The sequence below is a fragment of the Sparus aurata genome, chromosome 15, assembly GCF_900880675.1.
Source record: "Sparus aurata chromosome 15, fSpaAur1.1, whole genome shotgun sequence".
NCBI classification, from domain to species: Eukaryota; Metazoa; Chordata; class Actinopteri; order Spariformes; family Sparidae; genus Sparus; species Sparus aurata.
In genome coordinates this window covers 6,241,130-6,267,596 of record NC_044201.1, presented here as the reverse complement: position 1 = coordinate 6,267,596, position 26,467 = coordinate 6,241,130, and the positions used below count along the sequence as shown (strand labels likewise).

The window sequence follows — 26,467 nt, the reverse complement described above, 5'->3', positions numbered from 1 at the left end:
CAGTACACAGAGGACTCTTTTCTTGTCAAAACCGGATGAGCGAATGATTCAAATCCTCCTTTTGTTCAGGGTTGACTGATCTGGCACCCACACCTTAAGAGGACTCAACCCCCCCCCCCCCCCCCCCCGTCCCTATCAACCCCTCAGGGGCTTTTTAACACACCCTTTTCAAGTTATATTTCCGTCCAACAATGCCTCAGTTGTGTGTGTTTGTTGCTGCGTGGGATATTTGTGAGACTGTTGACGTGAGTGCGTCTGTCACACAAAAGCCACACGAAAGGCAGTTCCTCTCTGCTGTCACAAGGCCAGTGGGCTTTCCCGCTCTTTGGCTGCACGGCACATCTCAACATTATGGCTAAGAAGAGAGAGCACGGTGACAGCTCAGGTCTTTCCTGTTCATTCATCCAGATTGTTGGGTTATGTCAGGGGCAGGCGAACAGGAGCTGAACTCTGATTCACCCTCAACCTGCCTCCTCTTTGATTCAGTTGCACTCAGATATTCGGCTCGTCTCTCGATGTGTCTTGTTGGTTGGATTTGCAAAGTGGCCTCTGATGAAGGCAGGGCGGCGTTGTCAGGCTGTCCGGAGAATCCCCCCCTCTGATAACTTACAAGACGTCTGCCTTTGAATAGATTGATGTTCACATCGTTTACTTTCTTCTTCTCCCACTTCCTCTCTCTCGTTCATTGGCTCCCAGCCAGCCCGAACAGCATATTAAACCCCTCCCATGTATGCAAGTTTGCAATCTGAGCTCGCAGGTTTTTCTGTTTTTTTTTTTTTTCTTTCTCCCCCTTCCTGAAAAATGCCGGTCGTATTGCCAGCTTATGATGTGTGCATGTGTGTTTCTGTCATGGCATCTTAGAGAAACAAGGCAATGGAGACAGACTAGGCCGAGCACGTCGATAACGGCACCTCACGACAGAGGTGAGAAGCACTAGAATATCTTGCCTTCTCTATCTCTACTCCTGTTTGTCTGCGTCGGCTCGTTGTCTTTATCTCTTCCTCTCATCCTCGCCTGTCTCCTCTGCTCCCTCTGTCTATTTCTCTCCCTCCCACCCTCCCTCCCTCCCTCCCCCCGCTGTCTCGAGAGTGGGTTGGAGCCGGTAGCAGGTACAGCAGGAGCCCATTAGTGCAGAGCCGCGCTCTGATTGGATAAGCCGGAGAAACCGGGAGACTGCCTCTGAATAATTGATGTGCATTGTGCAGACGCTGGACAAGGGAAAAAGACAGATCAGAGAGCAAGGCACGGGAAAGAGAGTGAGCAAAAGAGAAAGAAAAAAAAAGAACAGAGAGCGAGAAAGACAGGAGAGGAAGTAAGAAAGAAAAGAGTGAGCAGAGTAAGGGATATGTGCAGAGAGTGACAGTGATAAGGCGCAGGCAGGAGGCTTGGAAGCAGCAAAAGCTTTGAGAGTTGCCACTGGCCTCTGCGGGAACAGGAGCATTTGTGACACTTGAGTCTTTTCTCTGCGCTATGAAGGGAATGAGATGAGATGTGCAGGGACTTTGCTTGGCTCTGGGTAAGTGCGTGTGTGCATGCATGCGTGTGTATGAGTGCGAGTGTGTGTGTGTGTGTGTGTGTGTGTAAGCTGTCCATGTGTGTATCTCTGCACTAAACGATGTGGCATATTATTTGAGTGTGCGTGGGGCCGGATCAGGGGTTAACAGAGGCCAATTGAGCAGCTGATTTAGGTCTGAGATGATGCAAATTCATTCATTAATAATGCACTAATTGAAACTTGGTTTTCATGTTAAAGTACACTCAGTTAAATGGACTCGACGCAAGAGAATTAGTTTCTGCCTGTGCTTTGTATAATTGAATTAAATTGTTTTGCTTCTATCTCGTCCGTGTGTGTGACTGTAGTCTAAAGCGCTGACCGCTCAGACAAGACGGGATCAGGACAGATCAGCTGACCACAGGTTGACCTACATGCTGTTCTGTCATGGCGTCATACTGAGTGGCTTTTTGTCCGTGTGCACTGTGTGCAAATATACATTGGCGTTATGATGTATTGGTTAGTTTTTGGCTTGTTCTTGGGCCTGGTGAGTCTGTTGAGGTTGTGGCCTTGTTTACTTAGGCTTGTGGCATAAGTTGGGTTTATATTTAGGCTATGTTTTGACCGGATTGTTGGTCATGTTTGTAATGCAATTAATCGAATAGTTATCAACTATTGAAATAATCAGCAAGTGTTTGGATAGTCGATTACCCAGTTTGAGTTTGCTCAGTTGAATTGCTCCTTTTATGACTGAATATATTTGGGTTGTTTGCAAAATAAGACATTTGAATATTGACATTTTTCACCATTTGGTGACAATAATGAGACCAGACAACTATCAATTAAAGGTGCAGTGTGTAGTTTTGGAGAATACATATAACACAGAAATAGCTTTGTTGACTGATTGTTTTATGCCTACACAAACTCTCTTTGTTTTCATGTCTTAATAAACTGAATAAACAAACTGACCTTAACAGACTGCACAATGTAATCCTGCTTTACTTTATTTAGATGTGGCGGACCCTGCCATCTTTCTCGCTTCTAACAGTGTGCTGGGGACCTTATTTTCCACCGAGAACAGCTTGTTTATCACTTATGTAAATACTTTTTATTTCTGAGGTAGAATCATTGCCTCATTAATGTTGTAAATATTACAATTCTGGGTTTAAAATAAAGGAAATAATAGATTAGCCAGATTAGTTGACTATTACACTAGTTTTCCATTCCAGTCCCTGATGTTAAGAATGCAGATTGTACGTCATACATTCAACTACTTCCTCCAGCTTATGACATTTAAAGGAGCGCGTATCCATGTTGGTGCGAAGGGAGCAAGTGTGTGTTCGTGTATGTGTTTCTGTGTCAGGAGATGATGACCCACTTTTCCACTGTGGCTTCTTTTTTTTTTTCTTTTTTTTTTTTTTTGAAGTTTGTGACCTGTGCTCCGGAGCTGGAGCCTGTCTGCCCGTCCACTCATTAGAGAGGAGGAGGAGGAGGGGGGGAGTGTAGTCACGGAGGGTCCGCTGCACAGACAGGCCCGCTCTTTGTTTCTAAACATCTTTAATGCACCTCTCATCGTCAAATGTCTCACATAGGGAAACAGCACTTCCTTCTCATGAACGAGTAAAAGGGCAGTGGGGTAATAAAAGGGACACGACGCTGCAGGCTATTCAATCAGTGCTCGATCTAACCTTAAAAGCGACGAGTTAATTAGCTCTCGTAAAACAATCACACAATCTCCCACTGACCGCTGTAGAAAACACTATAACACAATGTGACTTCCAGCTAGTAGCTGTCGAACTGCAGCACTTCCTGTTAGCCCGAGCACGGTGTAAACTGCTGAAACCGTCTGCATCCTCAACCTCCACCTCGCAGCCACCCCCCCCCCCCCACCCCCACCTCCCTCGACTTCCTCTTTTCTCTCTCGACACACTTCTTTGACCTGCTGCAACTGCACTCCGGCTACTTCCCATCAGGCTGTTTAGTGACTCATTCATGACATTTTGACTTTGAACTGTAATGTGTGCGGCCCACGTTGGTTTCTGCTTCTCTCGTGAATCATTGCTTGAACACCTCCCCCCCCCCCCAGCTGAAAGCATGCGGACCAGTTATGTTGAGAATTGAGGAAGGTATTCCTGGTAGGACAAGCTGATGTGAAGCATTGATAGCGGTGGCGGGCGGAGCTCTCGGCACCTCGGGCGATGCAGGAATCTTGCAGGATGTGTTTTAAGGAAACCCTTGTAAAAAAAAAAAAAATCTTCAGTCTTGTTAATCACCTCCATATCGAAACAGCGCTTTAGTCAAGTCAAGGTGTGTTGACGAAATCCTCCGTCGCTAATACGCCCGTGAAGCGCCACAGCTGGAATGGCATCACTTTTTTTTTTATACCCGCCGTGTTTTGTTGTGAGACAGCAGCCGCAGGAAATCTCAGAATTCCTGATTGTGTTTTTCGCCCTCATGATTTCATTGCGGGGACAACAACAGTGTGAGATGAAAGACGCAATTGTGGAAGTTGAGACAAGTGGTGTGTCTGGTTATAATTAGGCATGTGATATTTACTAGTTCCCCTCCAGTGGTGGGAAGCTGCACATGGCTGATAAGAACAGTTCATTCACAGCTTGTTGTTCTCCGATGCCGTGCGAGGCGCCTCGCTGTACAAGCACATCTTCACACACGCTGTTTGTTTACACACCAACACACACCCCTCGGTTTCCATATTTACTTTGCATTTTTTTTTTTTTTTTCGCACTTATGCTTGTGTCCACATACCTGTTCGCCAGCGTTTTACCTGTTTGCTTTACATGCCTTTGAGAGTCTCTATGCAAATGTACCATGTGACTCAGACGTGGATAATGGGTGTGCGATCGTACGCGGGATCGCTGTGAGTGTTGTGACAGTCCTCTGAGCGGTCGTGAACCCCCCTCGGGCTCAGTACTGTAAGCAGGACGCGCCGAGTCACCGAGCATGTGACGCAGATACACCTGATTTCATTTCCCCGGTCAGGAAGTGGGTCAGATCCATAGGTCGGCGCCGTGACCCCTGTCGTAACAAATGTATCAAGCGCAAACATGTGGTGGTGTGTGTAACTGACGAGCTCGGTTATGTCATGCAAAAGAACAAACAAACATGTAACGATGAGTCGGTAAAAGGAAGATTTGTCGCACTAGTTTGAGAACTGATTCAGTTTTAAAGGGACAGTTCAGCCCAGAATATGTATTTTTCCTCTGACCTGAGGGTGCTATTTATCCATCTAGGCTTAGGTGTGAGTAGCCGAGGTTTGAGGAAGTCTGGCATCTCTCAAATATAATCAAACCAGATGACACTCAGATTGTGGTGCTCATCGCGTCAAAAAATGAATTTGAAAAACCTCAATAGCGGCGTCTCTCTCCGGAAATCATGACCTGCATCTAAAAGATGATCTACAGACCTCGCTGTGAGTGCTTTCACGGAGGAACCATTTTCTTTTCTGTATCGCAGCACAGAAGGAAGCGTGCATCTAACTCATGAACGAGAAGTCGGCTAAAGTTACAGCAAAGCCGAAAGGACGCCGTCAGTGATTACATGTCACGTTGAAACAAGCCTCTTGTTCATGGTTGGATGCACGCTTCCGTCTGAGGGGTTGATGTGCTGAAGTTTTGTCGACAGAAAAGACATTTTGCAGGGAACCTTTGCTTTATTTGTTACCCTCATTTTCAGTTCTTTTATTTAACAAAGGAAGTATCTCAAGGTTTGAGTTTGCTTCGGCATAAAAATTGGGAAAACTTGACGCACCATTCATTTGTTTCCTAATTCAATTTGGAAATGGACGTTAAAGGGTAACTCCACCAGTTTTCCACATCGAAGCGTGTAAAGGTATTGGGGAGTGCAGCAAATGTGAAACAAGTAGTATAAAGCCCTTTGTGGCTCCAGAGGATGTTGCATGTAAACTGGGAAACCGCCTCCTTCAATGTCACTTAGTGGCCAAGTTGCATCGTGGGTACTGTAGGTGCCAAGACTGCGTGGAAGAAAAAAAGGAGATATCTCTGGTTCTGCTGTATTGATTTTGATCATTTGTTTTGTAAGTCCTTTTCAAATCCTGCCACATACCCACAATTATCCACCGACCCACAATCCAACTTGTTTAATTTATCAGATCGCATGCAGCTTCCTCTGGAGCCACAAGAGTCCTTATACTGCTTTTTCACATATGCAGTAGTGCTCCCCAAGACCAGTAAACACACTTAAATGAGAGATATTGCACGAGTTACCCTTTAATTAGTATGCAAAGGACATGAGCCTTGTAGCGTAGTGCTCGGCCTTGTTTAACAGCACACACATTGAGAGTATCTAACTCAAGAGAATAACTGTTTAAAGCTGCATTCAATTTGAGAAATGTTAATATTTGCAGCAAATCTCAGTCATGCTTAGTTTGGCTAGACACAGCCCACAATACCAGTGTGTCTCCTACATTCATTCAGGGGAGGTGGACCAACACAATTGGATAAGAAAGGAAGTTGAAGCTTTTAGTTTAAAACACAAACAAGCACAAGAAGTATAGTGCTAGAGGTAACCGCGAATGAACAATATCAGTGTTGCAACCACTAGTGTTGAAGGATACTGAAAGAATACCAAAAAAATACCCCAAGCCACTAGTGCTCCTAACCAATCACAGAGCAAACAGTCAATTCATCGAAAATACAGTACAGAAAAAAAGTTTGTGTTGTCTGTGGCCACGCACGACACGAAGACCCCACAACTCCCGCCCGAGCGCCGACATTCTGCACCTCTAGCCGGATTCCAGCCGTCCTATGCTGCATTATGTTTGGTGTATTCATGCTGATTCTTATAACTCTGCCCCGTTTAAAAATGTGTAATTTGAACCCCACAGAAACCAGCACCTGCAGGAGATGTCAGAGTGACTCAGGTAGAGCTACCCTCCCTTCTGGGCTGCAGCATCTCTTTTGGCTTGTAACCCACGCACATCCCGGGGAGGAGGGGATCTGCCCACTCCCTCCATCTCCACCTGTCCTCTGTCTAGCATCCTTTCATCCATCCTCTTCCCCCCCCCTCCCCCTCCCTCTGCCCTCATGTCTGGTGTACTGCCAGAGGTCATGGATGAAATTCTGTCAAACCAGCCCGATAAGAGAACCGCTTTTTTACCAATGCAAATGAGCAACAAAAAAAAAAACAACAAAAAAAAACATGGAAATTTGAGATAATTAAATAGAAAATGACATATTTTAAGTTCGAGGCTGTTTCAGATTTGGAATATTGTAACATGTTAGTGCGAACAGTTAGTTACTTTAAAGGCCTGGTTTTGGTTGAGTGTGATCGCTGACACAGAGCTGTCTCTCTGCAGGGAACGTTTGAGTTCCTCTGCCTCCAAGCTGTTGAGACTAAAGCCCATTTGATATGCTCTTCTCTTGGAAGAAGTTGGCTGAACAGAGCGGGGGCAGGATGGGGGATATCATTGACTGCTTAAATGGCTTCCATTACACTTCTGCAAAAAGCATGACTGTATTTTTTTTTTTTATTTCGCAGTATTATATATCCCCTCCATATTTGTCTTTTGCATAATATTTTGTACCCACACAGCACAGACACTACCTGCCAGTGTTTTGCAGACTTCTGCTTATGATATCTATTATAAATTGCTTCTTTTTATCATCCCACACATTGTCTCAGAAGGCTTTTATGTTTAGTGCTGCGGTGTTCATGCTCGGAAAGTGTAATTTTTCATTTAGTTTTCTCTCCTTTGTCTGTGTTGTTATCACCAAAACTACATTAGAGCTGCATGCACGGTATTATATGTCTCTATTAAAGCCTGGTGTGACCAGTTACAGTCACTGTAGGACCATAGGTGATGTGAGGATGCTCAGTCTGAGGGCAGGGATTCCATCTGAATATTTGTCTCATTCATTGAGAGTGATTGTATCTTGCGCAATTAGCAGGATGATCCTGCAGAATGCCTCACAAACTCCGTGGAGCAAACAAACCTAATCAGCTATATAACTGAGCCTCCCAGTTGCAAATGAATTCATGCACCTACAAGACGGATCTTCTCTCTCCACTTTTACAAAGCGCGAGTTTGTTTTGTTTCCCCAGAACAAATTCAGGAAACAAGTGTCACTATGATGAACGCTTTGAAAACTTTGACGCCAGAACTCATCATCAGTTTTGTCAGTCAAATAGTCAAATTCACCAAAAAAAGATGAGGACAGGAGCTGATTCTTTGCATCTTTACTACTGGAGTGCTGCCTTTCTTTTTCTGTGTCTGCTGCAGGTAAACAAACACATGGCTGTAACCGATTTTGAGAAAATCCAGTCGAAGTAGTACAGGGGTTTGGTTTGGTACACATTCCCGTGGTCTCTATATTCTGCTGAGTCTTCTTGACTGACACCTGTGTCTGTGTCAGTGTGGCTATATGCTGTATTTATGTGCATATAGAATTAAACAAGGTGGCGTCTATGCGTTTTGCTGGGTAACATCGTTTTACATTAATGGTATCCTGAGTGAAATGTCACTGACCTGACAGCTAACATGAATGTGAATGTATTATTTACTCTTTGACTCTACAACGTCAACATAAACATAATTTTGTAGTGCAATTAAACATTCTACATAGACATTTTACTTAGATTTGATAAAATAGTTGTTATTTGCATGCTTTGTCATATTAAAGTGATTTGTGTCTCACTTAGTAGTGTTAGAAACAATCTTATCATAAGAATAAAAAGTTGGCAATGTAGATTTATCAAAACCATAGATATGTTGCAACTCGACTTTTTTCTTTTTTGATTATTTAATGTTGTGACATTGCTACGATTGTGATCTGGTTAGGTAAGGGCACAGAATCCGCTTGGTTAGGGTTAGGAAAAGATAATGTTTTGGCTGTGGTCACCACCTGAGGTCTCTATAAAAATATAATTTGGTTTTGACAGTAACATATCTTTCAATTCACTGTCTTGGCAGCCGTTACACCAGTAACTCCACCACCATCCCCTCCACCACCCGATGTGACAGCCACTTCATAAGCATGGGATGTGGATGTGACACATTTTGTACCGATGTCAGTATAGTACATAATCTTTCAGAGTGTGCACAAAGACTTGGTTGGACTGTTTTTAGTTTTTTTTTTAACAGATGAGACACAAATTTACTGACTGGGCGCAGGAGCGAATAAAACCTGCTTGCACCTGCTTGAATTTGTCATTTCACTGGGTGGATTTGACACGCGCTGACAAAAGTTGGGGCCTTTTCAGCATGTTTTTCTCGGCTGTGCAGGATAAAACTAAAATTAGTCATATCACACATTCAGTCGAGCGGTTTCACACCTGTGAACCGTCCAGCACAATGACACTCCTCTGCTGCTGGCTGCTGCTAAAGAGCACAGCGGTGCGCAGATAGGCGAGGGCGTCACCTTCCCGAACCTCGCTGTTCCCGTTGCGTACATGTGGGCGCACGTAGGGGCTTCGGCGTTCGTCGACAAAGTGGCGTCACCATCGTGCAGCCAACTGAATTATGTTGGACACTTTTAAAGTGTCCTAGAATCTCTAGATAGCAATCTGTCGTGATTTAACTGGCAAAATGATACGCTCAAGGGCTTTTACCGCACACAAATGCTCGCACACACACACACACACACACACTCACACTCTCACAGCACTATCAGAGTTCATAGTAATTAGCATTGGGGTTTCCTTGTAAAAGAGGACTTGTACACACACTCTGTCATTAGTTAATGGGCCTTGCAGCCTGTTACCAGGGCTTATTCCCCCTCCCTGCTGCTCCCGGAGGGGCTGAGGTGAGGGGAGAACGAGCCGGGCCTCCTGCTATCAGTCACCCATACGGCATTAAATACAGCCTGAGTGAGGAGGGCCCATATGTCTCTGGGTATTACTCAATTAAAAGCTCCAGCTTCTAGGAAATGGAGCTGTTCGCAGAGGTTCAGGGAGACTTTCCTAGAGAAAATCTGCCTTTGTTCTGTTCAGAGGACAGAACAGACCACTTGTTACGAGGAGGTCTTAGGTAAAAAAACACATCAACACGGACTGGGACTTGTCGCATTTATCAGCCAGAGCTGCAGTCCCTTAGTGAAAGGGATAGTTTGAAACGCATTCAAGCATGTTCCGTTTGAAGGTATGCGTGGTGAGATTAGCCTACATAAACTCTCACTAGGATCGGCTTCTGCTCTCAGAGTCGGGTAAGTGCTCCTTTCAACACATCCAACGAGGGATGGCATGTCCGAGTTAACCATGAAGTTATTTCCATATTCAAACAAACACAGGGAAAACAAAATACAACATGTAAACAACAGACTGCTCTTCACATGCTCCTACAGGCTGGTTGTCCTCAGTGTTGTTTGCATGTGCTCAGGGTGAAAACATCATTAATATTAGACCAACAGCTCTAAACCCCTCAGTGCCGGAGAAGGTGCCTTCAGGCAACACTGCCAGCTCCCGATAAGCTTGACGTAACACACTGCAGCTACTTTCTTACCCAGCTGTAAACTGTCATGTCAACGCATTATCAAAAATATCAAATAGCACTGACGTTCTGCAGGGCTGCCACTTGATCCGCTAGATATCCAGTGTTTGGGCGAAGCAAAGCTCGCCATTTAACATTCAAACTGCATGCAGAGACATAATGAAAACATCCCGCTCTGTTTGAAGAGGAAGAACTAAGAATCACTTCCCCCCCCAAAAACACTGAGCTACATCTTTGATCTCGCCTGTTGCAGAGTTTGCTCATCACGAACTACGGTTACTCTTTCATGATGCTGTAAATCAATCTCAGGATTTTGCTTCGCAGGGATTCGAATTAGTTCGTTTGCTTTCCTACAGTTTTAATAAACACTCTGGAGCTTTTTTTTCCGAGACCGTGGAAGCCTCTGATGCAAAGCCGATACGGTTTAAACGAGGTAGAGCCCTCGTTAGAAATTCTGTGGTTGAACTCCCGTGGTTAACAGTGTTAATGAAATGGGGAATAAAGGGGAAAGATGAAGGAGGATTTTGACGTGATATTCTCGTGTTTTTGTTGACTGTGCTTTTGTCATCGGATCCTCTGGTTAGCAGAACATCTTAATTAATGAGTTTCAACAGATGGATCGAAATAAGGGTTGCAACTAATTGTTATTGCCATTGTTCAATAGTCTGACAATTATTCACGCGATTAAAAGGCAAAATAATTACCATAAAAGGTGGCACTGCAGTTTTAACCAGATAGAAGTAAACAGCACATTTGTTTGGGCGTCCTGGATAACACGCCAATGTCTTCTGTCATTTTGCACATTAACACAACACTGTTTTTTTTTGCTTTTCCCATCATGCATCAACGTTTACGAGAAAAAAAAACACAACCCAAAGCTTCGCAGCAGAGAATATTCACATTTAAGAAGCCGGAATGAGAAAAAAGTTGACTTTTTCTCTCGCTAAAATCAGATATCAGGGTAGTTAGCGATTAAATTAACAGTCAGCGATTAAATTAAGCGTCGATAACCAATCAACAAATCGATTAATTGTTGCAGATTTAATCACAGCAGAGCTTGAAGTTCTCAGGGGAAAGTCTGAGACTTGACAAGAGGAATGCGGGTGAAACGCGTGATAAGGCCTTTTTAACGGTGAGTGAAGAGATAAATCGAGAGGAGTCTGGTAGCATAGTTGTGGGTGTGTGATGGTGTTGGCAGGGATTTTAACACAGGGGACCGTGAGGTGAAAACAAGGTCATGTACACTGTACCAGGCTGGCTAAAATATGCACGTCGCCCCGAGCGGACCCTCGCTCTATTATGAATGACTCCTGGCCTCGGCCGCTTGTTAGATTTGGTCGCTCGTAGCCACGCTGATATGATAAGTCACCACTGCCCTCTTCTTTCCTCTCTCTCTCTCTCTCTCTCTCTCTCCCTCTCCCTCTCCATCACTTGAGCTCGAAGCTGATCTTTAGGTCTAAATGGTGGGTTGCCAGTTGAAGAGACAGTCCCTCGGTGTGGAGGTGGTGATTTAGTGGGGAGATAAGCTCTCTGTAATGGCAGGGTGGAATAATTCCTCTTTAACTAGGAGGCTTGGCGCTCTCCACCCTCCAGAAGAAAATGTTACTGCTCCTCGGCTTTGTTCTTCACTCCTTTCCTCTCTTTTTTTTTTCTTCTCCTTCTCTCCTTTTTTGTTTGTCTTTGTGACTCTGCCGGATCAGACGTTATAACACATCAGCTTAAGTCATTTAGTTCGGGTTACAGACGGCACGGCCCACTGGAGACCGGTAGAATTCAAACAGGGTTTCAATTTCATTTCGTGTTTACAATCATGTTTTTTGTTTTAATCTCTGGTAAATTGCACTTTGACAGAGGAAAGAAAAAAATCAATTCAAGAGATTATATCTTGATGCGGAAAAGTTCATAAACTGATACTTGACAAACAAATCTTGACATTTTGATCACCTGTAGCAATTTTGTAAGACCGGGCTGTACGTTCCTGGCGGCTGAAACGATTGGAAGGCAAAATGAAAAGAAGTAAAAATTTCTTTGTGTTCTGCAGTAACTTAATGTTGGATCATTCCAAATATGGCATGTTTTAAAAGTAGGAAATAAACCAAGTATAGAAATTTTAAAAATTGCATCGTAGCTCTCAGAATCAAAATGAATAGACATTTTGCCATTTAAACCTCAGGGCAGCGACATTTTCACAAACTCCTCTTCTCTTCTCCTTTGCACAAACCCCAAACCTGGTAACGGCACATCCTGAAAGCTTCTGTATCTGGGTCTACGACGCTAAAAATAGCACCTTAAATTATTTAATTAGGTGCCGAACACAGTAGTCGCTCTTTAGTTTTTGTTTGTCATAACAACTTTCTTCAATCAGGAGGCAGCGTGTTTAACCGCTCGATCCAAGAAAGACGAGTCGGTTTGCTTTTGAGAAACAAAGATGGAAATTGGCACGAGAAAATAAAACAGTTGTACCCTTTTTTTTTTACTCTCGACTCGATGAAGAGGACGAGAGAGGCCGCACAGCGTGATTTAGTCCTTCGAGATATGAGAGGTAGTTTTAAAGTGTTGGAGGAAAAAAAACGTGGTAGAAAGTGGAAGGCAGTGAAGATAGCAGTGTTTGTTACTTCCTACATAGATGGTATCTGTAAACCCCGATCACTCTGTCTCTGTCTCTCTCACGCTCCATTTCAGCCTCTCCCTCTCTGTGGCAGAAAAACCTGGGAGGTCCTCTGTGCTGGAGAATGATTTCAGTTTATATTTTACTCTGCAGGTAGAGATGGTGTGATGTAACTGTTGGGAAATCGACACAGGCAAATAATCAATGCGGGCTTATTGAGTTAGGCTGCCCCCTGGAGGCTCCAGCAATAACTTCAGGCTCAGGAAACAGGCATGAGATCCAGGATACTGCACCATTGAGAGATCGATTCGTTTGAGGCTGACGTTTAGAAAGTCAAAACAAGATAATCTAGTTGTTTTCTGTGCGATCGTTTGCACATAGAGCCGTTAACATTCACCAGAGCAGACCCATGTTCATGCAGCCAAACGTGTATGTATGTGTGTGTGTGTGTGTGTGTGTGTGTGTGTGTGTGCGCTGATGGGAGACTAACGCATTTGCATATGTGTGTGTGTCTGTTTTCCCTCGCAGCCCTGCTGTCGTCGTGGTGCGAGGAGCTGGGTCGTCTCCTCCTGCTGCGTCACCAGAAGAACAGGCAGAACGAACCGCAGGGAAAAGTCCCCATGCAGCCCAGCATGAACAGCATGAAGCCCGGCCTCACACACAGGTCAGTGGGGAGCCTCTGACACATCTCCTGTCAGATGAACAAAGAGACGAGCTTATCGTACACTAAACCGCCAGACTCTGACTTCAGCTCAAGGTTACTGCTTTTTGCGCCTTGCCAGTGAAATGAGGCTTTCTTTTTCCGTGGGTCATAATATTCCCCCCCCCCCCCTCAAAAAAAAAGAGTAAAAAAGAGAAGTATCAAGGGCACAAAAACTGTGGAGCATAAAAGGAGTGACTCGTCTCATATGAGTCACTTGCATTTGAATAAATTAGGTTAATATGGGTGTTTCCAGACATTTACTCCCAAGTTATTCCCCGTTGAATTTAGTTCAGATACTCGATACTCTCAGTAAAGCCTCTTCATGATTCAGATATTTTCATATGATAATCAACATCAGCCCCGGGCTGCATCCGTCCCACATTTACACAATATCAAAGAGAAAAATGCTACCTGCTATGGATGCTACATTTGTGAGAAAGAAGTGAAAGAATGTAGCATAATACTGAAGTGTACTGCGGTCCAATTTTGACTTACTTTGCTTGAGTTTCCATTTTCTGCTACTTTATCCTTAAACATGACATTTTGGAAGCAAATATAGTACCTTAAATCCACTGCATTTAGTTGATAGCTTTAGTTAATGGTTACCTTCAAGACAACATGCTGCATCAGAACCAAAATAGTGCTTTATTTATTTTATCTGCAGTCAAATATAAAAAAAAGAAAAACACACCAACTCAAGTCGGAGATCATCGGCTAGACCAATGATTAGATGAGCCCAGTATACATTATATTGAATACACCGTATGATCACCAACACTTCCCCGGTGCTCCGTGACCCCAGTTCAGACTGTTAGCTGCAGAGCTAAATGGGCTAACTAGCTGGTGGCAGCTACAGTTAGCAGCACATAGCGGTTACTCTGGTGACATGTTACCCTCAATTTGTTTAGACAATTAATGAGGTGGCCAATTTTACATAATGCACCTTTAAGAACATTTGCTATCAGATACTTTAGGACTGCTCGTACGGGCGACTTTTACTTTTACAAAAGTAATAATTGAACGCGATACCTTTAATTTTACTCAAGTATGACTTTTGGGCACTTTTCACAACACTGTTTGACTCTGCCATCCGCCATTTCTCTGTTACTGCAGACAATCATGTGAAAGAAGCCAACAGAGGTGAGGTTAAAACACAGCCAACCTGAATTAAGCAGTTTAATAGACACCAGTACAATCAGAGTGCAGCAGACATATATATATATTTATATACATACATACACATAGTTTATAAAGCATTTTATTATCAGTGAAACAGTATTAACAGTGAAATAAGTTTAGTTAAATCTAAATGTACCGTGTAGTGATGATGTTGCACAGTGTAACCCGTGTTGCTTTTGCAATTTGCAAAAAATAACAGTGAAATAAATCGTATAGAATTCTACCAGATATGTTACACAGCATTCTAATGTATGTATATTGTTTATTGTGAAAAATAAAATGACACAACAGGTGGATAAACAGACGTTAACACAACATACTTAAAATAACTATAACAGACAAGATGAAATACATGTTTGGTGGTGGTATGTGTTTAGATGTGTGCTGTTGGTAGGTGCATGTGTGTGTGTGTGCGCGCGCGCGCGTGTGTGTGCGTGCGCGCGTCTTGGGAGATGTAGGTGTCAGAGTGGACGTACAGCAGAGACAGACAGAGAACAGAAATGTAAGAAAAGAAAATTATAAGCTTGTCTGCAGTAAATGATTTTAAATTATTTATGACAGACAAATTGGTACCTGCCACTATTTTCCTGGAGCCTTTTCAAGGTAGCCTTTTCTCTGCTTCCCCCCCCCCCCTCCCCGAGATGTTTGGATGATGCATTCTCACAAATTGTGTCAAGGTTCACCGTAGTATATTCGAGAAACTGAGTGCAGTTTGTGGCTCTGGTCTTTATTAAGGTATTATCTTGAATTCAGCGCACAAGACACACAGGATTTCCACGGGTTTGGACGAGAGCCAGGTTCACATCGAGTGGAGCTGAGGTGATTTGGGGTGGAGCGACAAGCCGGCAGGGAAGGGAGCTGTGAAGTAATGTCTTTGGAGAACACTGTGTGCTCTCTCTCTCTGAAAGAAAGCTCGGAGTTAGCCAGCAGTCCTGTTTGCCTCTGCTGAGGATCATGGGATACTGTTGTGCCTTTATGAGGAAATATTGAACACGTCGGCCATTCCAAGAGCGGACCTCTGAGCGAAAACAAGCTGCTCTCCAAAAACAGCAGTTCCTTCCCACTCCACTGGCCACTTGCCTCTCCCCATGAGGAATTAGCTTGTTTATTATATGTAACAGACTCTCACATTTTGCCCTGATATTTGTTTTAATCTGAATGCGAAACATTCCAACTGCTCTCTACCTAGCCACATCCAAAGACTTATCAACAACTCAAAGAAACCATTTAATCATATTTAGTTTTTACGTGTGTGTGTGTGTGTATGTGTGTGTGAGCATTCAACTCCTTATCGGCTCATTTGGAGCTTTTTACTCATCTCGCTCGGCAGCCATTAGCACATATCCTGGCTGACGAACGTGTTTTGAAACTGAACGCCAAACGTTTCAAATTGCCTAACATTTTGGCGAGAAGAATTCCCAAATTATTCACATTTCTGGACTGATTTGCAACCCCGTCGGCTTTCTGTTGGCTCTTTTATTAGCTGGTCCAAACTCCAAGTGACATCAGGCACATGTTCTTGTTTTGATCTACTTTCCAGTGATGGATCCTTTCCCTATGACTCTGTCCCCTGGCAACAAAACACCAACCAGCCCCCTGGGTCATTGTCTGTGGTTACAACAGTGTGGGGTGTGACCAATACGTCACAGAGTCAGGTATGTCCATGCATGAACAGCATCCGCTCTCTCATTATAAGTTCTTCACTCAAAAGGATTATCTTCTGTGTTTATTCTACAAACCTAATGGATATTTTATTTCCCCGTGTTGTGTCCTGTTAAATCCAGGTGCTTGGGAACCCAATGGCAAATAGCAATAACCCCATGAATCCTGGAGGTAACCCTATGGGATCAGGTATGTCTGCCAGCGCAGCAGGGCTCAACTCACCCCAGTTCAGTGCTCAGCAGCAACAGTTTCCAAACAAAGGAGGCTCCAACCAGCCGTACATGCAGCAGGGCATGTACGGCAGGCCTGGCTACCCCGGAGGTCCTGGGGGATACAGTGGGAGGTAAGAGACTGGATACAGCTCTATTTTTAAAAAGAATCAAGCAGTGACTTTTACTATAATGATTGAAACATGTGATTTTTTATTTTTTTTTATTTTTTTTTTTCCAGTTACTCTGGAGGTCCAAACGCTCCCCCAGGTGGTATGGGAATGACCTCCCACACACGTCCTCCTGGTGACTTCACTCAGCCAGCTGCCGCCGCTGCAGCTGCTGCTGTCGCTGCTGCTGCCGCCACTGCAACAGCCACGGCGACAGCCACGGTAGCGGCTCTGCAGGAAACCCAGAACAAAGATATGAACCAGTATGGACAGGTACAGTGCACACTTGCTAATCGATGTTTACAGAATTAGATAGAAATAGACACAGGAACCTATTATCCAACCCCCTTCCTGAGATCCGGACTGATCGTATTAAACACTGCGACCTTCTTTTTTGCCTCCAGATGTGTTCATCGTTCCAAATGGGCCCCGCTCAGGCCTATAACAGCCAGTTCATGAACCAGCCAGGCCCACGGGGCCCCCCTGGAGGCATGAATCCAGCCAGCATGGGATCAGCCATGAACAACCCTAATATGAGCGGGCCTCCCATGGGCATGAACCAGGCGCGTACCCCAGGCATGGGGCCTTTCGCCGCTCACGGCCAACGGATGCCACAGCAAGGGTATCCCGGAGGACCTCGACAGGGGATGCCCATGCAGGGGATGAAGAGGCCGTATCCTGGAGAGGTGAGTGGAAAGATACTGTGATTTAAACGACACAATAAAGCAAAGCCAGCACAAGGGAGTATGCACTTTTTGGGGTGTACAAGTCTATTTCTTTGCCTCCACGCTTGTTTTTCTGGCACTAAAACGGACGTGTTTGCGCCGCAGTGGGAGAAGGGAGTTGTTCCCCTTTCATTTACTGCAGATTGATATGTGCCTCAAGATTAATATGATTAAGGAAGGCTCTTACCCCACCATATCATTCACATGAGACAAGTTCAATAAAAACTGATGTTCTGTAAAAGGAGCGAGTTTTCCCACAACTTGTAGAATGTCAGATCTTTTCCGTGCAGTTGATTAAACCCCTGTAGTCATCACACAGCAGCAGGAGAAGTGATACGTGCGCTTCATTTTGCTAGAGGTGCTGTGGAACTTCGATAATTACTGAAATCTCCTGACAAGGTGACGGGACCGCTGGGAATCTAATTATTAACAAACTGTGTTTCTGTTCAAATCAGACTTGAATGCTATGAGTCACATATTCCATATTTAACCATAAAAACTTGAAAATGGAGCCCTCTGTATCAATGAACACCTAAAACACATGTGTAATACCTTTTCCTGTAACTTTCGTCTCCCAGGCGAGTTACGCGGGTCAGCAGTACGGGCCGAACAGTCAGTTCCCACCACAGCAGGGGCAGTACCCCACCTCGAACGCCTCCAGGCCGCTGCCATCCCCCAACTACCCCGGCCAGAGGATGCCAGGGCAGCAGGGCCAAGGACAGTACCCTCCTGGCATGCCCATGGGCCAGTACTATAAGGTCTGTTATGCCACATTATTCATCCGTCCATTTTCTACACCAGCATTCACTGTGCAAGACTGGAACAGACAGAATATTACTTATATTTATCGTTCCTTTTTTTATGTCCTCTGCAGCAGGAGCCCTTTAACGGTCAGAGCACCAACTTCTCTGGAGGTGGATACCCATACAGCCAAGGCAACGGGGTATGTTTGTGCTAAATCCGACCCAGTCGCACATGTGAAGTGAGTTCTGTCAGATGTTTTCATTATTGCACTTTCCTGCCTTCAACAGCCCCCCAGGCCCGGCAACTACCCCCACTCCCCGGTGCCTGGTAACCCCACACCCCCTATGACCCCAGGAAGTGGTATTCCTCCATACCTGTCGCCAAACCAGGATGTGAAGCCCCCGTTTCCACCCGACATGAAACCAAATATGACAGCCCTACCGCCCCCTCCAAGTGAGTGTCCCTGCAGCTCTCAAACATTTAGTTCCTGCGAAGCACTGGATAATACCCATCTCCCGGATTGTGTGATTTAACCAGCGATAGTTCAAAGTTAACCCTCTGTTTTTTTCCCTCCCACTCAGCTAACCCCAACGAGGAGCTGCGGCTGACGTTCCCAGTCAGGGATGGAGTGGTGCTGGAGCCGTTCCGCTTGGAGCACAACCTGGCTGTCAGTAACCACGTTTTCCACCTACGACCCTCCGTCCACCAGACCCTCATGTGGAGGTAGGACCGCCTCATAAAGCCTCCACTTCCAGTGTATTTGCACTCCTATTAGTGCACAGTCTGCACCGCCATCACAGAGTTTTCCCTGCCATAATAAAGCCAAATGATTGTATTATCATTGTGGAAAGCAGCACGGATCTAATGGATCTAATGGATGTAATTAGACCCCAGCAGACTTCTGTAGCAGTTATTGGGTTATCAGCTGTAGTGTTTCTTTTTGTCATTCATACGGTGTTAATACTGCTCTAAAGGGATGTGGAATTGCATGTTATTAATTAAAAACGACTTTCTTGGGGGAGGACCCAGAAACTCACCGGCATAGTCTCCCACAAACTCAGGGAATACTGATACTGAATACTGAACAATGACATGTGACATAAAACATCCTCAACATACCGTTCTTAAAGGAACTTTTGGTCACTCAGGGTTAAGACAGTTCTACCATGTGTCCAGTAATATCAGATATTGTTGCTTTAATTACTCGTGCTATGTATTAAGCAGAATATTCTCAAAAATGACTAGCTAAGTGTTCCATCACTACTAACATGTATCCCAAACAATTACAGTTATTGCTGTTATACTTTCATCGTTGTATATCTATTTGTGGGGCTCTTTCGGATGCCTAGCAGATGTCGGAGCGATAGAGAATGAATATGTATGTGTTTTAAATGCCTTTCAATTATTTTCGTCGTTTGATTTGACTGCAGTAAAGTAAAACTGTGTTATTCAAGCATGCCTGTTCAGTCTGTTCGTGAAAACAAAGAGAAGTTCTTTATTTAGTTTGTTTAGGCACAAAAAGATCAGTCAGCTATTCATCATCCGTTACTTCCTCTATTAGGATAAGAGAGTGCGATAGTTTTAAGCTAAATGCTCACAAGCATATTAAATCTGGTCTCTCCTTTTTTGTCCTATTGCTCCCCCAGGTCGGACCTCGAGCTGCAGTTCAAATGCTACCACCATGAAGACAGGCAGGGGAACACCAACTGGCCCGCCTCCGTCCAGGTCAGCGTCAACGCCACTCCGCTCACCATCGAGAGGGGGGACAACAAAACCTCCCACAAGCCCCTGCACCTGAAACACGTATGCCAACCTGGAAGAAACACCATCCAGATCACAGTCACCGCCTGCTGTTGTGTGAGTACAACAGTACCGGAATTGCGCTTATTTTCGCTCAGCGGAGTTGATCAGATGGGATGATCGTCACACAGATGATTTGACTTAGTGTATGCGCTCTGCTAAATAGACTGTTTGTCTCTTATGTTCTCGTGTTGCTCTGCAGTCCCACCTGTTCGTGCTGCAGCTGGTCCACAGGCCATCTGTGCGCTCCGTCCTCCAGGGGCTCCTGAAGAAAAGACTCCTTCCTGCAGAACACTGCATCACCAAGAGTACGGCTCGTTTTTTTGTCTCTTCAGTGTAGTTAATATGCATAAGTACATCTTAATTACACAGACGTACACCTGTTTCTCCGTATGGTTTGCTTTGAAATAGGTCTTGAAGTGCACCAGCAAGTGTACACAAAGTAATCCCCTCCCTCTGAAACACTTTGTTTTTTGTTTTTTTTTTTTAGTCAAGAGGAACTTCAGCAGCGTGGCAGCCTCCGCAGGTAACACCACTCTCAACGGGGAGGACGGCGTGGAGCAGACGGCCATTAAAGTGTCGCTGAAATGTCCCATTACCTTCCGACGCATCCAGCTACCCGCGCGAGGGCACGACTGCAAACATGTCCAGGTTTGTTCAGATTTGAAGAGGCGTCTAAACTTTATCGCTCATGAAATAGGGAGAGATCATTCTGACGGATCATGACGTTGTTCTCTACAGTGCTTTGATCTGGAGTCCTACCTGCAGCTCAATTGTGAGCGGGGGACATGGAGGTGTCCTGTGTGCAAGTAAGTGAGAGGTTGTTCTGTTTGAGGGGGGTGTGAAGGTGGAATTACGAACATGGAACGCGTCTAATTAATTGTGTGCAATGCGTTTTTTTCTCCTTTCAGTAAAACGGCATTATTAGAGGGTCTGGAGGTGGATCAGTACATGTGGGGAATCCTTAATGCCATCCAAAAGTAAGCTGCCTCTCTTTCTGCTGCTAAAATCCAGACGTGGCTTTGAGTCCATTGTTTCAAAATTAAAAAAACACACGTTCTCCTTTAACAGCTCGGAGTTTGAGGAGGTCAATATAGACCCGACATGTAGCTGGAGACCTGTCCCCATTAAGTCGGAGCTACACATCAAAGAGGACCCCGACGGACCACTTGCCAAGCGCTTTAAGACCATGAGCCCCAGTCAGATGACCATGCCCAATGTGATGGAGATGATCGCCCAGCTAGGGCCTGGCCCCGGCCCAGGACCGGGTCCTGGCCACGGACCAGGCCCCAGCCCCTACCCCCCTCACCCTGGTCAACATGGCAGCGGCAACGGGGGAGATTACCCCGGAGCAGGTAAAGAAAAGCAGCCAGGATCCTGCTGTGTAGATACATTTGTTGGGAAAGTGAGCTGTTTTGCATTTTAAAACTACTGATGTGCCTCCAGTGCATTAAACAAAGAAACAGCCCCAAGGAGAGTTTTGTGCTGAACCTGTTTTAAAATGTTGTAAGCTCGTTGCTTTGATAAATGTTAGATAACAGTAAAAAAAAAAGAAGAGCTTGTATATCCCGTTATGTAACCCACTTTGAAGAGATAACTTTTTGCAACAGTAGGGATTGATCAACGAGTCAGCAAACTGCACTTAGCCTCCTGATAGAACTCTGTTTGTTCTTTTGTCCTTCAAGGCAACAGTTACCACAGCCAAGGGAACTTTGACTTCCCTCATGGGAACCCCTCTGGTGGTGGAGTCGGAGGAGGAGGTGGAGGAGGCCCCCCCATGAATGACTTCATCCAGGGCCCGCAGCTCTCCCATCCCCCAGATGGACCTGGTGGTCTCCTCTCGCAGGACAAGCCCCTTAACCACGGCATGAATGATGCGGTGAGTACAGTGGGGCAGTGGCGGAATGCAACCCAAGTACATTTACTCAAGCTCTGTACTTCAGTGCAAATTCAAGGTACTTTAGTTGAGTATTTTCACTTTATGATAAAATATACTCGCTGGCGTTGTATTTCATAGGTGTTGCAAAAGCACATTTAGATTATGGCGATTAAGGATGGAAATTAACAAAATATCATGAATTGATAGAATAAAATCGATAATGAATAAGATAAATACAACAAAAACCTTCTGGGTCACATCATGTCAGAGGCAAATATTGTACTTTTTACCCCACTACATTTGTCTGACAGCTTTAGTTACTTGTTTCTTTTCAGATTGTCCTTTACTGCTTAGTCAAAACCATGTATCTTCAAATGTAGTGATTCAGAATTTGAATTATTCAGATACACTGAAAGATGAGGTGTTCCTTTATGGGTTGAAAAAACTAGAAACTGATGCATCTCTATGGATTAAAGTACTCGTATATAAATTAGTTAAGCTCCGCTCAGCCCTTAAACATCTAATGCAAAATACACATTAAGACAGCAGTAATATGAATCCGTAAACATCATATATAAAAAGTAATATCAAAACTCTGACAGGGACCATTTGACTGCACAGTGTGCTTTCTTTCTCAAGCCATTGCACCAATAACTGTCTGAGAATAGAAAGGAGTTTGGTCCGACTTTTACGCCTCTTATTTATCTACTGCTGAGCATTTTTGTCCTGTAGCAAAATCGTTGCCATAGTTCGTCAGAGAAAAGTCTCCAGACAATCTGTGCCACGCTGAAATAGGAGCCTCAGATTTGTTGTCTGAACAAGGTGCAGCCTGCGCCTCTAGCCAGCATGTGTGCTCAGTCATGCCCACATGCTCATGTCACCGTATAATGTTGCAGCTGTACATGTCTGCTGATCACAGCTTCCATTTAGAAGGCCTGTTCCATATTATTCACGCTGGAACTCATTTCGCTTTTCCTCTCTTTCCTCCCACGCATCCCCTCCTCCTCCTCCTCCTCCTCCTTCTTAACACTCTCTCCTTCGCTCTCTCTCCTCCTTTCTCTGGCTTTCTGTCTCCCCTCTCGCACCTGCAGATGTCCCATCCCGATCAGTCCCATAACTCCATGCAGCAGATCTTGCATGTGTCTCCCCACCCCGGCAGCCAATCAGGGCTGCCCTTACATCACAGTGGCCAGTCAGGGCCGCCCTTGCATCACGGCGGCCAATCATCGCAGCCCCCACGCCAGTCGCAGCCGCAGCCTCAGCAGCCTGGGCAGAACAGTCACCCGCACAGCGATCTGAACTTTAACCCCTCCTCAGATGGGCAGATGGGTCAGGGAGCCCAGGATATGCCCGAACCCTCCCTGGATGTAAGTGTGCCCGCCCTTGGGCACCATGAGCTTCCTCTTTAACAGCTAACATTGTCTGGTGCAGCTGCTCTCATCTCTTTGCTGTGTGCTATGTTTGTGTTTGACTCTCAGATTGCTTCTGAGCAGCGCTAGCTGTCTTTATGTGCACACTTGAGCATGATTGAAAGTCATCCGGCAGTAGAAAGATAAATATCTTTTCAGGTTGTTTCGCCACGCCACTCATCGTCTCTCTCTTCTTTTCACCCACAGCTGCTTCCAGAGCTGGCCAACCCAGACGAGTTACTATCATACCTGGACCCCCCCGACCTCCCCAGCAACAGCAACGACGATCTCCTCTCCCTCTTCGAGAACAACTAGCCTTTCTCCCCCTCCCCACAAAACCCCTCTTGCACCTAAACGGGAGTAGTGACGCGTTTGACTGTCCGTCCACAGACACTTCACCGACCTCCTGTCGACACTTCAAGCGGCTTCCTATGCTCACGCACGCACACACACACACGGTCTCTCAACAGATAATGTGTGGCATAGGAGCTGAAAAAGAGGCGCCTGTTTGGGAACTCGCAGGGAGAAAGCAGGATCGCCGCACTCCCTTTTTTTATTTCCTTGTGTAAAGATTCCACGCACCAGTTCCACCGCCTGACTCGGAAAAACACACCATTTACAGCCATGTTGGCGGGCACTAAAGTGATATTATATATATACATATATGATATTTGTGACTTTTCAACTGAAAACTGTGCAGCTATAATCATCATGTGTAAACAACACAGAGCAGAGACAGAAAAGTGTTGTAGCTTTGTTTTTGTTTTTGTTTTGTTTTTTTTTGATTTTAATTTTCCCATCGTGAAAAAAACAAACAAACATTGTCTTGTAAGAGTGTTTTTAACCTATTTGAAATGTGTTCTTCCAAAACTTTGGCACATGCCATGCCCTTCGACACCCGGACTTCTCAGTGTGTGTGTGTGTGTGTGTGTGTGTGTGTGTGTGTGTGAGAGAGAGAGTGTGTGAGAGAGAGAGAGAGAGACAGATGAATAACTGGAATCATCAGAATCCGAGCACTGACAGGAAAAGCTAAAACGTCCTCCAGTGTCGACAGAGGAAACGAGCGCACATTGTGCAATGTGGCGTGCATGTGTGTGAGTGTGTGTGTGTGTATATATACCTATATGTGTGTGTGTGTGTGTGTGTGTGTGTATGTTTACGTGTCCTCTTTTGTTTGCCTGCGAGCGTATGTGAAAGACAGCGGGGAGAGAACGTTTGAGACGGAGGAGGGAAGAAAAATACTGGATGGAAGAGACAGAGAGAGAGAGAGAGAGAAAACAATCCACTCAGTTCTCCTCCTCCAGCCGGTCGGCAGTCGTTCTTGTTGTATTTATTGTAATGTTTTCGCTCTTCCTCATCAAACTCAGCACCATTTTGTTCTCAAGTGCATGTGTGCCAATGGCTCCTGTTGTCTTTGTCCAGCCTAAACGTGCTTGATCAAATCATTTTCTGTCATCTTTATATTTATTATTTTAAAATCATTTGTTTTGGGGTTGTTGTTTTTTGTTTTTTTTTTGTTCTTTTTTTATCACCGTTGTCCTTTTCATGTTTGTTTATCTTTGTCCCACATTGAAATTAATCAGTTACACGTCACCAAAGTTGTCCTCACCTTTTTTCTAAGGTGTCCAGGCCTGGATATTATGTTGGTGTAACATCCTACAGGCGTCTGCAGAAGTTTTTAAATCACTGTATTTTATAGAAACGTCTGTGTGATTGTACTGATCTTTCCTTTTGTCGTTTTGTTACTGTTGAACTGCATCGTTTTTTGGGAAGAAAAAAAAGAAAAAAAACACATCCTGCATGATCCAACAGTGTATCCAGAGCTGTTGTATATACCCTTTTTGTGAATACTTTGTGACTGTACAGTACTGTACTTATCTATTACTGGCAACTACACGGTACTGTATGTCTGTCGAGGACTACACACACTCACAAACACACAAGAGTCCCTTCTAACCAGTCCGATATTGCAACAAATTGATCCAAATGCACTCTCACCGGCCTTGTATTGAGTACCTGTGTATTGTGTACAGTTTTTCCATGACCCTGTGACAATGCATCAGTGGAAAGACATATTTAAGTTGCTCTGCAGGCAGGTTTAAGAGGGTTTTTTCCCCCCCCGTTTTTATTTGATAGAAAAATCTGTCGGGTCAGGTCTAAATTTCTCCAAAAAATGATTTGTTTTCATTATCGGAACAAGTGACCTCTTCCTCTTTATTTAAAGTGAGAATGTGCAAAATGTCCTCTGTATTGTTTTGAGGCCTGATCATGAGCTTTGGGATAACCATACCTAGCAGAAATGTATGTAGTTCCATCACATTTTATATTGTTTTAAGTTATTATTTTTGTCCCGTGTTTTTATGACAGCTATAATTTGGTTTACACAGTTTTATGCAGTACAGTTCATGAATTTAAAGTATACTGTATGTTGTCGGATTAAAATCCCCCCCCCCCCATTTGAGATTTGAAGAACCAAATACTGATCTTCAAAACTGATCACATCACCTGCATATAACACAGCTGAAGGATCAGGTGTTGTTTTTGTGTTCGTCTGTATGTTTGTTGAAGACAATGCACTGCCGCATTGGGATGTTTTATTTCCCTACACAGTGTGTAACTGTAAGTGTAACCTTTCACAGAATCACGTCTATAGTAATCTGAGCGACACAAATTGTACTGTCTGATTGCAGACGTCCGAAATTGAGTTGAGGATTTAAAAGAGAATGCAATTAATATTGTAAAATGAAATTTAGGGGGAGACCCCCCCTCCACCCTTTCTATTTGCATTACGAGGGGGGAGGTTGTGGCAGGGGGCTGGGGGGTGGGGTCGGGGATGTACGTGTATATAATGTAAATGACAAATAGAGACACATTAACAGAAATGTATTCATTTTCTCCAGGGGGAGTGTGCATAGTGTATTTAGAATTTGTAAAGCTTCCATCCTCCTGTCAGACATTGAATTGGCAAAATGAGTCTGTGTTTGATTGCGTCTGTGCAGACCTCTCTAACCACGCCTGTTCATTTATGTAAGATACTTTATGTGCCCCTCCACACGGGGTTTCCAAGAAAAAAAGACATTTTTCCTTTGTGTAATATTAAACTTCTGTGTATTTCTCTATTACCTGTGTACTTTATAAAGGTGCTACAAAGTTATTCAGACCTTTTGAGGTATAATTGGGACTTGGAGACATTGAGCTTCGAGTGGCTCTCGAGGGTTGTTTCCAAATTTACAGTTTGTAAAAGATTTTGTCAAATTTATAATTTTTATGCAATTTGGCAAAAAAAAAACAAAAAAAAAACATGCTATAAAGGTACAGTCTGAAGTGATTGGCACAACAAGTGGCAGTTGTCTCTTTGGTTTTTGTACATTCTATGTACAATCATTTCATATTCGAAACTGGTCAGAAAACATTGTGATTTTT

The 26,467-nt window shown here is 44.4% G+C and overlaps 1 protein-coding gene across 10 annotated transcripts in view; it reads left to right on the top strand.

The window, feature by feature from the left end:
* zmiz1a (zinc finger, MIZ-type containing 1a) overlaps positions 1-24,853 on the top strand; it is a 108,483-nt gene extending 83,630 nt beyond the window's left edge. For 2 of the 10 annotated variants that reach the window (XM_030442056.1, XM_030442055.1), the window contains 20 exons: positions 6,357-6,392; positions 13,093-13,228; positions 14,381-14,407; positions 15,987-16,101; positions 16,231-16,451; positions 16,559-16,760; positions 16,892-17,173; positions 17,791-17,970; positions 18,087-18,155; positions 18,244-18,409; positions 18,538-18,679; positions 19,603-19,813; positions 19,959-20,064; positions 20,247-20,407; positions 20,498-20,565; positions 20,668-20,736; positions 20,828-21,111; positions 21,442-21,635; positions 22,727-23,002; positions 23,252-24,853. In XM_030442056.1, coding sequence (XP_030297916.1) covers positions 6,357-6,392; positions 13,093-13,228; positions 14,381-14,407; positions 15,987-16,101; positions 16,231-16,451; positions 16,559-16,760; positions 16,892-17,173; positions 17,791-17,970; positions 18,087-18,155; positions 18,244-18,409; positions 18,538-18,679; positions 19,603-19,813; positions 19,959-20,064; positions 20,247-20,407; positions 20,498-20,565; positions 20,668-20,736; positions 20,828-21,111; positions 21,442-21,635; positions 22,727-23,002; positions 23,252-23,359 — 3,053 coding nt within the window. In that variant the 3' untranslated portion in view covers positions 23,360-24,853. Of the gene's footprint in view, positions 1-811; positions 924-1,130; positions 1,517-6,356; positions 6,393-11,406; positions 12,994-13,092; positions 13,229-14,380; positions 14,408-15,986; positions 16,102-16,230; positions 16,452-16,558; positions 16,761-16,891; positions 17,174-17,790; positions 17,971-18,086; positions 18,156-18,243; positions 18,410-18,537; positions 18,680-19,602; positions 19,814-19,958; positions 20,065-20,246; positions 20,408-20,497; positions 20,566-20,667; positions 20,737-20,827; positions 21,112-21,441; positions 21,636-22,726; positions 23,003-23,251 lie in introns of those variants that run through there. The other 8 variants (XM_030442063.1, XM_030442060.1, XM_030442062.1 and 5 more) reach the window with 8 other exon arrangements.
* The last annotated feature ends 1,614 nt before the right edge of the window (positions 24,854-26,467 follow it).